The sequence below is a fragment of the Theropithecus gelada genome, chromosome 14 (assembly GCF_003255815.1).
Source record: "Theropithecus gelada isolate Dixy chromosome 14, Tgel_1.0, whole genome shotgun sequence".
Classification (NCBI taxonomy): Eukaryota; Metazoa; Chordata; class Mammalia; order Primates; family Cercopithecidae; genus Theropithecus; species Theropithecus gelada.
The window spans coordinates 3,970,686-3,983,636 of record NC_037682.1 but is presented as its reverse complement, the minus strand read 5'-3'; the positions used below and the strand labels follow the sequence as shown (position 1 = coordinate 3,983,636).

Below are 12,951 nucleotides of genomic sequence, written 5' to 3'. Positions count from 1 at the left end.
GGGTTCTCCGGAGAAACACAACCAATGTGTGTGTGTGTGTGTGTGTGTGTGTGTGTGTGCCCTGCTGCTTCTACATTCCAGGTGTATCAGCCAGGGTTCTCCAGAGAAACAGAACCTGTGTGTGTGTGTGTCTCTATGTGTGTGTGTGTGTGTGTCCATGTCCTGCTGCTTCTACATTCAGGGTGTATCAGCCAGGGTTCTCCAGAGAAATAGAACCTCTGTGTGTGTGTGTGTCCATGTCCTGCTGCTTCTACATTCAGGGTGTATCGGCCAGGGTTCTCCATAGAAACAGAACCTGTGTGTGAGTGTGTGTGTGTGTGTGTGTGTGTGTGTGTGTGTCCTGCTGCTTCTACATTCAGAGGGTATCAGCCGGTGTTCTCCAGAGAAACACAACCTGTGTATGTGTGTGTGTTTGTACATGTATACACTTACATGTTACATATGTATATCCACACAGAGAATTTTTAAGTTTAAAGTTTAAAATAGACACATAAAATTAAAGATGGAAATATTTTAAAGAGTTGGCTCATGCAGTCATGGAAGATATATGTCTGAAAGCTGCAGGGCAGGCTGGAGACCCAGGGCAGAGTTCAGTGGGAATCTGGAGTCTTTTTCCGGCAGAATTCCTTCTCTCTTGGGATCTCAGTGTTTTTTCTCCTAAGGGCTTCAACTGATTGGATGGGGCCCACCCACATTTGGAGAGTCATCGGCTTAACTCACAGTCCACTGACTCAAATGTCAATCCCACCTTAAAAAACACCTTCTCGGCAACTTCCAGAATATTGTTCAATCAAATATTTAGGAGCTACAGCCTAGCCAAGTTGACACATAACATTAATGATCACAGGGGAAAATTATTTTCCTTTTTCACAAAGAAAAGCACAAGAACGACAAGAAATCTCATGGCGGATGCACAGAAGAGGACTTCCAAAGACCGGTCATTACTGTTCCTGCTCCCGAGAGCTCCGGCCTGGGTGTGGGCCTGGGGCTACCCTGAGCAGCTGCACAGATCCCTACTCACACCTCGGGCGGAACAGGGGCTTCTCCAGCCTGCAGGGCCGAAGATCAACCATAACTGACCTAGCACAAGGAAAGCCCAGGGAGGGTGGGGCCTGCTGGCACCTCCACTGCCCACTCTGACCACAGTGGGCCGAGTGCATAACCTCCCTTACAGGTGTGCAAGGTGGCGATGGCCGAGGAGAACACACAGGTAGCCGGAGAAGCCATGGCAGTCACTGTGCAGAGGACCAACAAGAAACCAGCTCAGGGCCCTCTGTCCTTGACCTCCCCTTGCTATACCAGAGCCTCCTCTTGACCTCCTGGGTAGACAGGCCCCATCAACTCTCCCTGACCCACCTCACCCCTCTGCCTGGAGACCCTGGCCTCCAGCCTGCACCTCTGAGCTCCCTCACTGTCCTCCGACTCTGGCAGGGCTCAGCCAAGAGAAGAGAGGCAGGCGTTCCTTCCCTGAGTCCTTTCTGACATGGGCCTGGGGGCTCCCTCCCTCCTCAGCCCTGGCTCTCCTGCTCCCGGGAGCACCATCTCCTCTCCCTGCCCGTCAGCTCACAGGTGCTGATGGCTCCCCAAGACTGCTCTTCTATGGGGGCCTCAGCCTTTAACCCCGTCCACACCCCTACCTGATCAGGTAAAGACTTTCCGCTGCAGATAACAGGTAAAAGTCTGTTTCTTGCCAAGACCACGGTTGACCTATCTCCTAATCCAACTGTTGCAAGGTAGGGCCTGAAAAACATGCCCCTTGTGCATGCAAATCAGGCCTTCCTGGGGTTCACCTGTACTCAGGAAACACTGGTGCTAAAACACCAGTGCTTTCTGGTATCCTGCCCTGTCAGGACGGTGGGAACCTGGAAAGCGCAGGGCTTCTAGGAAGGCGGCGTCTACCCCATAACTGCCTGGCACTCGTGCTGTGCAGAAACTCAGCAGCCTTGCCTAATCTCCCGGTTTCTCCAGAGAAGTCAGAAATGTCTATTTCTATGCAAATGTGTCTGTTTTCAAATATTGGTATTCACATTTTAAAATAATTTTCAATTCACGTATTTTTAGGAACTCTGGGCAAACTAAACAAAATACCCGAAGGTAGGATCTAACCTTCGGGCTGCCCTGATCATCTGGGGGACCGGAGGAGAAGGGAAGGTCGGTTCGTGGGTACGACCGACTGGAGGAGCAGGCCCACGTACCTGGTGGATCTCGTGCCAGCCGTTCTCATCTTTGCAGCACACAGTGGCGTGTTCGTGCAGGAGAAGCTCGCAGCAGTAGGGATCACCTCCGACGATGGCCGTGTGATACAGGGGGGTGAGGCCGTAACTGTCTTTATAATCCGGGGATGCACCAAGCTCTAAAAGAGTCTAGGGAAAAAAAAAATCAAAATCTGTTGTTATTGGGTCTCATGACCCCTTTTGCAGAGTGAGGCAATCAGGAAAGAAGCACCAGGACCACCCTCCCACAGGCCAAGGCAACCCACACCCTGAGTACCCAGTGCTTCTCCTGGGCTCCCCAGAATTAAGAAGAGTATAACTTGGCCGGGTGTGGGGGATGACACCTGTAATCCCAGCACTTTGGGAGGCTGAGGCAGGCGGATCACCCGAGGTCAGGAGTTCAAGACCAGCCTGGCCAACATGGCAAAACCCCATCTCTACGAAAAATACAAAAAAATAGCCGGCATGGTGGCAGGCATCTGTAATCCCAGCTACTTGGGAGGCTGAGGCAGGAGAATCGCTTGAACCTGGGAGGTGGAGGTTGCAGCGAGCCGAGATTGCACCATGGCACTCCAGCCTAGGCAACAAGAGCGAAGCTCAGTCTCAAAAAAAAAAAAGTGGGGGGTATAACTTTAGACAGTAACATTTCTAGTTCTGAAATAGCAAACAGTGTCCAGAAATGCAGGGCAGACTGTTGTTCAGATGAGGAGACCTGCAGCACTCAGACCCATCCTCGGCCTGGCCAACATTCTGTGCCGTGGTGTGGCATGGGCAGCAATACAGTGACGGCAGCATGTGCCGAAGAGAGAAAAGGTACATGGTTTAACCTACATGCCCAGTGGAAAACCACCTCAATCTGCACGCGACGGTGGCAAACCTAGCAAGCATCGCATCTTCAAGAACGCTCCTGATTTCCGAGGAAGCCAACGGGTACGGTGTGGCTCTGCATCCCCACCCAAATCTCAATTTAAATTGTAACCCTCAGTGCTGGAGGTGGGGCCTGGTGGGAGGTGATGGCTCATGGGGGCGGATTCTCAGGAATGGCTTAACACCACCCGCTTGGTGCTGCTCTCATGATCATGAGTCTCCCTGTGGATGGGGCTGGGGTTCAGCACTGGCCTTATGGGTTGAAAACACAAGTCCCTTGACTGAATAGAAGGTGAAAGATGACTTCTTGGGAACCACGAATTCTCAAAGCATCGACACCCAGGAGAGAACAGGAAAACCTGAAACCTGGCTTCACTTCCAAGCTCCGGCCGAAACACTGTGCACGGACCCCCTAGGGTGGGCCGGACACTGTGCACGGACCCCCTACGGTGGGCACTGCAGGGATGGGATGGGGCAGCTGCCGGGGATCAGACAGAGCAGGGGGCGGCATCCACGTAAGATGGGCCCGGGTTTACCTTCAGGGCAACCTGGTTCCTCGCTCGCGCAGCTTTGTGCAGGGCGGTCATCCCATCTTTGGCACGGAAGTCCAGGTGAGCCCCGCCATTTCTGAGAGCTTTGATGACCTCCACAGAGTTGTCCAGCTGAGCGGCTAAGGTCAGGGGGGTCTCTGAGGAACCCAAACACACATACTTTAGAACCAACATTTGTCACACTGCTCACACAGCCATATTCAGATGCCCAAAACTAAGCTGAAAGAACTGCCCCCCGCCCCCCACCACCTCCAGGCTGTTTACAGCTCCCACCACCCGGGAACCCCAAGAGTCCAGGCACACTGCCTAGTGTGGCTCAGGCACCCCTGTGCGATGCAGTGACACACAGGGTCACGCGCGGATCACAGGAGTGGCAGAGGCAGGGATTCAACGGGACTGCTGTGTGGGCCACAGTCCAAGAGGCTTCCCCGGTGCCCTTCCCTCTGAGTACGCAGAATCCTGTGGTACCATCTGGGTGCTTCCCGTACAGGAAGAGTGAAGGACTAAAGCCCTCGTTAGAGATGGGAAAGGCACACAGCCACCCTTCCTCATTCAATGTCACATTTACGGGCATCTTAGGAGATGCCAGCCATGGGCTGCAGGGGCACAAACAGATAAGACACGGAGTCCGTGCCCCCTGGAGCTCCCGATCTGGGTAAGTGGAAACTTTCCTTCATCAACGCGGTGCAGGATGACCCAGGAGGGAGGGCAGGGGCCCAGCAGACAGAAGGATGCTGCCTGCCTTTGTAGGGACAAGGGTCCCGTGCAGATGACCCTGAACCAGTCTGCAGCTGAGCGCAGCTAAGGACATCAGTATCTATGACAACAAATCTTTCCATCCATCTTCATCTTCCTAATGGGCTCACCATGGCCACTGCTAAGCACAAGGAACTATTTTGCTGTGGTTCATATGAGAGGCTCTTAATGTTCCAGAAAAGTGCACAGAGTACCAGGACAACACGCAAGTTCCCATGACCCAGAAACACCAACAGTGAATATTCACTCAGTCTCGAAGCACATTCCAGTGACGGAAGACATCGGATGCCTTCCACGGGGGGTGTGCCCTGCTGAGCCCTCGCCCCGTCCCACCACCCTCCATCCCAGAAAGGGCACCTGCCTTGCGAGTGTGCACTGACTATTCCCATCTATTTTTAATTCTGATGTTTACTTATCCATAAATGGGTACCATCCTGAGGACTTTTAAAATTCACCCTAGGAACCACTCTGCAGCTTGCCACTTTGTGGTGAGATGCACAGGCTTAACCCCTCCACGTCAGGAGTGTGCTATGTATAGACACGACAGCATCTTCATTCATCCCCTCTCCATGTGAAAAGCAGGCTTCCTGTCTTCCCCAGCTAGGAAGACTGGAAGCTCAACAAGCGTAACCTCAGAAGTGGCCCCAGTCTCCCTCAACGTGAACAATGGGTGGGAGTAAAAACACCTGTAATATTTTGAGATAACCTCAGAGACATGCAGACCCTCCAACTAGAGGCTGCCCAGCAGCCAGGTGGCTCCAGGGATGAGCAGATGTGCTTCGAAAAGTTGAGAAGTGGGGGCTCCTGGAAGCACAGCAGGAGGGCACTAGCCACAGCTCTTTGTCCTGACACTGGGAGGTAGCACAGCAATGGGGGGTGGGGGGGTAGGAGGCAGGAGGAGTGTAAGTGTTTAAGACAGCTGCGGCTACCCAGCGGGCACAGGGCAGTGCAGGCTGGAGCATGTGTACGCTGGTGTATATGTGCACAACTGTGTGCATGCCTGTGTGCGTGTGTGCATGCCTGTGTGTGTGGGCATGCCTGTGTGTATGTACACCTGTGTGTGCATGTGCATGCCTATATGTGTGTGCATGCCTGTGTATGCATGTGCATGCCTCTGTGTGTGTGTGCATGACTACGTGTATGTGTGCATGCCTGTGTGTGCCTGTGTGCATGCCTGTGTGTGCCTGTGTGTGCCTCCTTTATGTATGCACACCTGTGTGTGTGTGCACATGCCTGTGTGTGCATGCTTGTGTGTATGTGTGCATGCTTGTGTGTGTGCACGCATGCCTCTGTGTGTGTGCATGTCTGTGTGCCTGTCTGTGTGTGTACATGCCTGTGTGCATGCCTGGGTGTATGTGCGCATGCTTGTGTGTGTGCATGCCTGTATTTGTGTGTGCATGCCTCTGTATGTGTATGGCTGTATGTGCGCATGCTTGTGTGTGTGTTCATGCCTGTGTATGCGTGCATGCCTGTGTGTGCGTGCATGCCTGTGTGTGCGTGCGTGCCTGTGTGTGTGCGCATGCCTGTGTGTGTGCATGCCTCTGTGTGTGCATGCCTCTGTGTCTGCATGCCTGTGTGCATGTTTGCGTGTGTATGCCTCTGTGTGTGTGCATGCTTGTGTGCATATCCATGTGTGTGTGCTCCTGGGTGCATCCTAGTGTCCAAGATCAATGGGGCTGCAAAAATCAAACGACTGGGCAAGCAGTTCTTCCTATGAGGGGGAGTGACTGGTGTCAACAAAACCCAGCTCTTTCCCCAAAGGGCTGGGGGGCCTCCAGCAGGTTTTTTAGAAGATGATAGTTCAGGAGGCTGGGGATGCTCAGAAGGAAACCATCACGTGAAAGAAGACCACAGACGTATCACAGGTGTAGGAAACAACCTCACTGAAAGGGATAGGGAAAGAACTGCTGACCTCGGTAGCTCCAGACATGAATGGAGTCTGTAAGACTAAAGGCAAAAGGAACAGAATAGATAAAGCTGGGTTATAAGTCAACCAGAAAGTGAGTGCAGCCACATCGATAGAAGTAAGCAAGGGATTCAAAAGTGAATGGCAGGAAGGGGCCGATCTTGCAATGCAGAAAAATTCCAAGCAATTCGCATCACTTCTCTGTCCTCAGGCAGTGGCGTGTAGCCCCCATCCCCCCGACGCCTTATGCGTGGGCTGTGTACAGTGGCTTCCTTCTGAGAGCACAGTGTGGAAAAGGGAAAAATGGGAGCATCTCTCCGTGGGGAAACCTGATGCACACAAGCTCAGCCAGGAGATGGGGGCAGCATTGCCCACGATGAGCCATGCCAACAGGATGGGCCCTCGGCACCGGGTGATGAGAAAGGCATTTCCCTCTGTGCTCCTCCTCCCCACACCCACAGCCCCGTCTAATCGTGAAAACACCAGATGGATCCCAATAAGGATCACCCTACAGACACCTGACCAGTCCTCCTCTGAAACTGTCCAGGTCATCACCAACAGGGAGAGCCTGGGAAACGGTCACCGCCCAGAGAAGCCCAGGGAGACGAACAAGGGAATGTCGTGTGGGAACCCGGGTGGGGCCTGGGGACAGAAAACGACCAGCAGATAAATGCTAATGAGAGAAGAAAAAAAAATGTGGACTTCAGTTAATAATAATGCATCAATATTGGTTCTCTAATTGTGAGAAGCGTACCAAACTGGAGTAAGATGCTGATAAGGGGGGAACCCGGGTGTAGGATATATGGAAATTCTCTGTACTATCTTTGCACTTATCCTGTAAGTCCAAAACTGTTCTAAAATGAAAAGTTTGTTTAAAAATGCCTCCTGGCTGGGCGCAGTGGCTCAAGCCTGTAATCCCAGCACTTTGGGATGCCGAGACGGGCGGATCACAAGGTCAGGAGATCGAGACCATCCTGGCTAACACGGTGAAACCCCGTCTCTACTGAAAAAATACAAAAAACTAGCCGGGTGAGGTGGTGGGCGCCTGTAGTCCCAGCTACTCGGGAGGCTGAGGCGGGAGAATGGCGTAAACCCGGGAGGCGGAGCTTGCAGTGAGCCGAGATAGTGCCACTGCACTCCAGCCTGGGTGACAGAGCGAGACGGCGTCTCGAAAAAAAAAAAAAAAAACTGCCTCCTGGCCATTGTGCGGGTTAATAGATTTAATGTAAAAAACGCTGCTGCTCAGACTGGCAGAAAATGTTTGTGAAAAGCATATAAAATACTTGTAGCCAAAATATACAGAGAACCCTTAAAACTCACCAACAAGAAAGCAAACCACCCAATTAAAAGAAGGATAAAATATTTAAATGGATACCTCACAACAGAAGATATTCAGATGGTAAACTCAGACATGAGAAGATGCTGCACACTGTATGTCATTAGGAAACTGCAAATTAAAGCAACAATTATAGGCTGTGTTCAGCGGCTCATGTCTGCAATCGCAGCACTTTGGGAGCCAAGGCAGAAGGATCATTTGAGCCCAGGAGTTCAAGACCTGCCTGGGCAACATAAGGCCTCACCTCTACTAAAAATTTTAAAATGTACCAGGCATAGTGGCACATGCCTGTAGTCCCACTTACTCAAGAGGCTGAAGTAGGAGGATCCCTTGAGCTCAGGAGGTCAAGTTTGCAGTGAACCATGATCACACCACTGCACTCCAGCCTGAGAGACAGAGTAAGTCCCTGTCTCGGAAAAAAAAAAAAAAAAAAAAATACCTCGACACAATTGTCAGAATGATGAAAATCTAGAACACTGACATCAAATGCTGGTGAGGATGTGGAGCAACAGGAACTCTCAACATTGCTGGCACGAGTGCCAAATGGTACAGTCACTTTGGAAGACAGTGTGACGAGTTCACATACAAGTAAACATGCACATACTCCACGATCCAGCAACTCAGCTCCTAGGTGTCTCCCTGAATGAGCTGAAAACTTACGCCCACACAGAAATCTCAGGTTAGTGTTGACAGCAGCTTTATTCACCATTGCCCAAAAGGGCAAACAATCCAGAGGTCCTTCAGTAGCTGAGTGGATAAATTATCCGTGACACATGCAGACAGCGAGATGTTGTTCAACACTAAAGAGAGACGAGCTGTCAAGCCACGACACAACACGAAGGAAGCTTAAATGCATATTGCCAAATGAATGAAACTGATCTGAAAAGGCTGCATGCTGTGTGATTCCAACTTGACGACATTCTAGAAAAGGCAAAACTACACAGCCAGTGGTTGGTCGGGCGCGGTGGCTCGTGCCTGTAATCCCAGTACACTGGAAGGCCGAGGCGGGCAGATCTTGAGGACAGGAGATCGAGACTATCCCGGTTAACACGGTGAAATCCCGTCTCTACTAAAAATACAAAAATTAGCTGAGCGTGGTAGCACACGCCTTCGTCCCAGCTACTCAGGAGGGTGAGGCAGGGGAATCGCTTGAACCTGGGAGGCAGAGGTTGCAGTGAGCTGAAATCATGCTACTGCACTTCAGCCTGGGTGACACAGCAAGACTCCGTCTCAAAAAAAATCAGTGGTTGTGAGGGGTTAGACGGCAAGGGAGGGATGGATAGGTGGAGCACAGGGCAGTTTTAGGGCAAGGAAGCTAGGCTGTGTGATTCTGTAACGGTGGGTAGAGGACAGGATGCATCTGTCCAAACCTACAACATGAGCAGCACCAAGCACGGACCCTCATGTAAACTATGGACTTCAGTTATTGTAACAAATGCCCTAAACCAGTGCAAGCTGTCAATAACAGGGGAGCTGGAAGTGAAAGTGCACAGGGGAAAACTCTGTGCCTTCTGCCTGATTTTTCTGCCAACCTAAAACTGGGCTCTGTCCCCAACCCCAAGAGGGGCTCCTGAGGACCCTGGCCCCTGCCTCCGTGTCACCCCCACCCTCGCCACTCCCTCTGCCACATTTTCCTTACTGGAGGCACGGCACCTTGCTCCACCTAAGAGCATGGCAGGGTGTGTGTAAGAAAAACCCTGAAATAATGAGACACTGTATTTGAAATCATTGGACCCTTAAAAACAGGTCTCTTTTTATAAGGAACTGTACCGAACAAACCAAAGGCACCCAAATATATTCACCGGTAGCAAAGGGAGTTATTTACTCGAAGTCTTCCAGCTCCTTCATTGGCACTGGGTAATTTCTGCACCTCTCACCCTCTCAACCTCGACGGAGGTTGACGAGGTTCCAGAACCATATTCTCTTGAATTGCCTCACCTTCCCAGGTGCTGTTAGCTCTGGGGAATCGCACTGGGTGATTCACTCAGGGGCCAAGGTGAGACTGCGGAGCATGAACAAGCCCCTTCCGCTCTTCACAACGCATCAAACAAGCCCCTTCCGCTCTTCACAACGATGCCCTGAAGGTAGTCGGTGCACCAGGACCCAGAATGTCCTTGAGGCCTCCTAACTGGGTGGTGTGGGAGGTGGGAAGGGGCTCCCCGGTGACACAGCCCCACAGCAGCAAGATGGGGGGTGGCCGAACTGGAGGAGCTCAGCTTCATAGGCAATGAGTGCACCACGGCCCTGGAAACAGATTCAGTAACTGCATTTCATCAGTGAGATCCAGACGCATCACAGGTGCTCTGCGGAATCGGGCTTCACAAAGGAACCCTCTCTTTCTGACTTCTCATCCAGATACTTAAAGAGTCAAAAGGCATTTCTAGCTTTATTAACCAGACCTCTGTTGTGGTTCCTGAGGCTTCTCTCAAATTTGGAGACAACGGTGCAAGATAAAAGGGCCAACCTAAGTTTTGTTCAAATTGTCAGGTTCACTTTCTGTTCGGGGCTTGGAAACACGACTGGTCTCATCTCAGAGGTTCCAACCAAAGCAGGAGACGAGCCCTGAGACTCTGGTGGGGGAAGTCTTTGTTTTGTTTTGTTTTTTTTAACACTACTTTCATCACTGTTACTTAATAAAATTTACATTTAGAACAGGTACCAGATGGTCGCCTGCAATCACACAGGCTGTTATGTTTTCACTGACAGGTCATTCCACTGGGATTTAATTATCTCAGTCTAGAGGGCTGCTTCTCTCTGCTCCTGCCCCATGTCCAGTCCCAAAACAGGGACATGGGGCCCAGGTCTGCAGGGCCTGGGACTGAGCAAGGCGGCATTTCCTGAGCTTAGCAAAAAGGCTGCTTTCAACTCTAAGCACAGACTCTGCTGCTCCCCAGGTGGCTTTGAGAAGTCACCAAACTCACTGTGGAGAGGCTAAAATATGGGATGGGAACATGCCCAGGCTGTGGCCGACAACCAGGAGGAAAGTGGGAATGTGAACAGCTTGTCCCCTACCTGGGCCTGCCTGGGTCATCCATGTCCAGCCAGGCCGGCTAATGCTAAGAGACCCCTGTTTGTCCCACTGCCTTTTCCCCCAGGAGTTGAGAGCAGGGACCTCCAAGGGCAAGCGGAGCCCAGGCTCTGCCTCTGCCCTCCGCGGTGACTCAGCGACTGGCCTAGACTGGGCTGTAGTAACAAGATCCGAGGCTAGGTGGCTTAGAAGTGACAGATACGTATTGCTCACGGTTTTGGAGGCTGGAAGTCCAAGATCAAGGTGCTGGCAGATTTGGCGTGTGTCTACCTGGCTCCCAGAAGGCACCTTCTTGCTGCGGCCTCACAGGGTGGAAGGGGCGAGGGAGCTCTCTCGGCCTCTTTCGTAAGGGCACTAATCCCATTTATGAGGGCCCCACCCTCTTAATACCATCACCTAGGGGGTTAGGGTTCAACAGTATGGGGGACGCAGACATCAGCCCTGGCGGCCGCTCAGCTGGGCTCTCAGAGCTTCAGATTCCTCCCAAGACAGTGATGCCTGCAGGGGACCCCCCCTTGATTACAGAGCCGAGGCCTGGCAAGGCCCTGTTTGCTGCTGGAGCACAGCAGGTCACCAACAGACTGCAGCTATCACTCTCAAGTGCCCTTATTACTGGTAGGGTGGGTGACAGTGCCAGTCTCCCTGGGACCAATAGGCTTCCCAGGATATGGGGCATTCGGCACCAAAACCAGGGCAGTCCCAGGAAAACCAGACACGTTGGTCACCCCGCCTGTTTCCTGGAGGCAGCCTGCCAGAGCCAACCCTGTGTTTCTCCCTCTGCATCCAAAACCAGGAGAAAACAACATTCATTGAGCTGCCGTAGCTGATGCTGATGATAGGAACATTCTGGAAACTCTATTAAGGGTGGCACATGTCCCACAGGCTTAACCACTGATATGGTTTGGTGTCCTGCCCAAATCTCATGTGGAAATGTAATCTCCAGGGTTGGAGGTGGGGCCTGGTGGGAAGTGACTGGATTATGGGGATGGATTTATCATGAATGGTTTAGCACCATCCCCTTCCTTGGTGCTGTCCTGGCAACAGTGAGTGAATTCTTGCAAGATCTGATTGTTTAAAAGTGTGGCACCTCTCTCTCTCTCTCCCCCTCTCCCCTTCTCACTCTCTCTCTCTCACCCTCTCCCCTTCTCTCTCTCTCTCCCCCTCTCCCCTTCTCTCTCTCCCCCTCCCCACCTCCCTCTCTCTCTCCTGCTTTCGCCGTGTGATGCACCTGCTCTTCCTCTGCCTTCCGCCATGAGTAAAAGCTCCCAGAGGCCTCCCCAGAAGCAGATGCCACCAGTTTCCTGTACAGCCTGAAGAACCTAGAGCCAATTAAACCTCTTTTCTTTATAAACTACCCAGCCTCAGGTATTTCTTTACAGCAATGTGAAAATAGCCTGATAGCATCACACTGCTCATCTAATGCTCACATTTTCCTGCCCTGTTATCATTCAATTTAGGAGACAAGAGGATGGAAGCTGAGAGAGGTTCTTTAACCTGGTCTTCACACAGCCGGCTGCAGAGAAGCAGCGGTTAAAGTCTCCTTTCTGGGGCTCTCCATGGCCTGGCATTGAGCTGGGCATTGGAAGGGTCACCTCTGCAGTTCCAACATAGGGCTCCCTGGTCCTGCACCTCTGAAGCCCAGTGTCTGTAACAGTGGTGTCATCTGTGTGGCCGGGTAGTGTCAGCGTTTCAGTCAGGAGGATGCATATCTGTCCTTCCCACTCTGCGTTCTCCTACTCTGCCTTGACAGAAGCAAAGTGAAGGTGGTGTCCTCCCTGGCAACACGGGGCTCTGGCTTCTCACTGGAGCTTGTGTTTACCTTGTCTCCCCGATACTCGCTCCGTGTGTGCCTGAGGGTTGCTATAAGCCATTGTTCTGGAATTACTCACAGCTACCTTTGTTTCTGAGAGCACCCACCCCGGTTTACTTTTCTCTTTTCCCTCGTCACCCTGGGTCCCCACTTCGCAGCCCCTCCGTCAGCACTGCTGGTTTCTCTCCTGATTTGAAAAAACAAGTGAGAATTCTTGAGACACTGGTGGCAGGCGCAGAAGTTGGGAAGCGGGGTGGTGTGAGGCCAGGGCCACCTGCGCTGTCTGCAGCCGACCCGTGGGTCTGCACTTGGCCTTCAGTTTCGGAACTTTCTGCCTTAGTTACCCCTTTTCCCTTTCTATTTGCCATACATAATGTTTTTGGCCTTACAAAAATACGTCAGTGTATATGATCACTGTTAGTTTTACCTGTACAAAAACCCGCACACAGGTGCTTATGGCAGCTTGACCCACAATTGCCAAAAG

At 51.9% G+C, this 12,951-nt stretch overlaps 1 protein-coding gene across 2 annotated transcripts in view; it reads right to left on the bottom strand.

Annotated features, from left to right (window-relative positions):
• SHANK2 (SH3 and multiple ankyrin repeat domains 2) overlaps positions 1 to 12,951 on the bottom strand; it is a 638,889-nt gene that overhangs the window by 525,699 nt on the left and 100,239 nt on the right. For both annotated transcript variants that reach the window (XM_025357432.1, XM_025357433.1), the window contains 2 exons: positions 3,617 to 3,768; positions 2,196 to 2,363 (listed from right to left, as the gene is read on the bottom strand). In XM_025357432.1, coding sequence (XP_025213217.1) covers positions 2,196 to 2,363; positions 3,617 to 3,768 — 320 coding nt within the window. The remainder of the gene's footprint in view (positions 1 to 2,195; positions 2,364 to 3,616; positions 3,769 to 12,951) is intronic.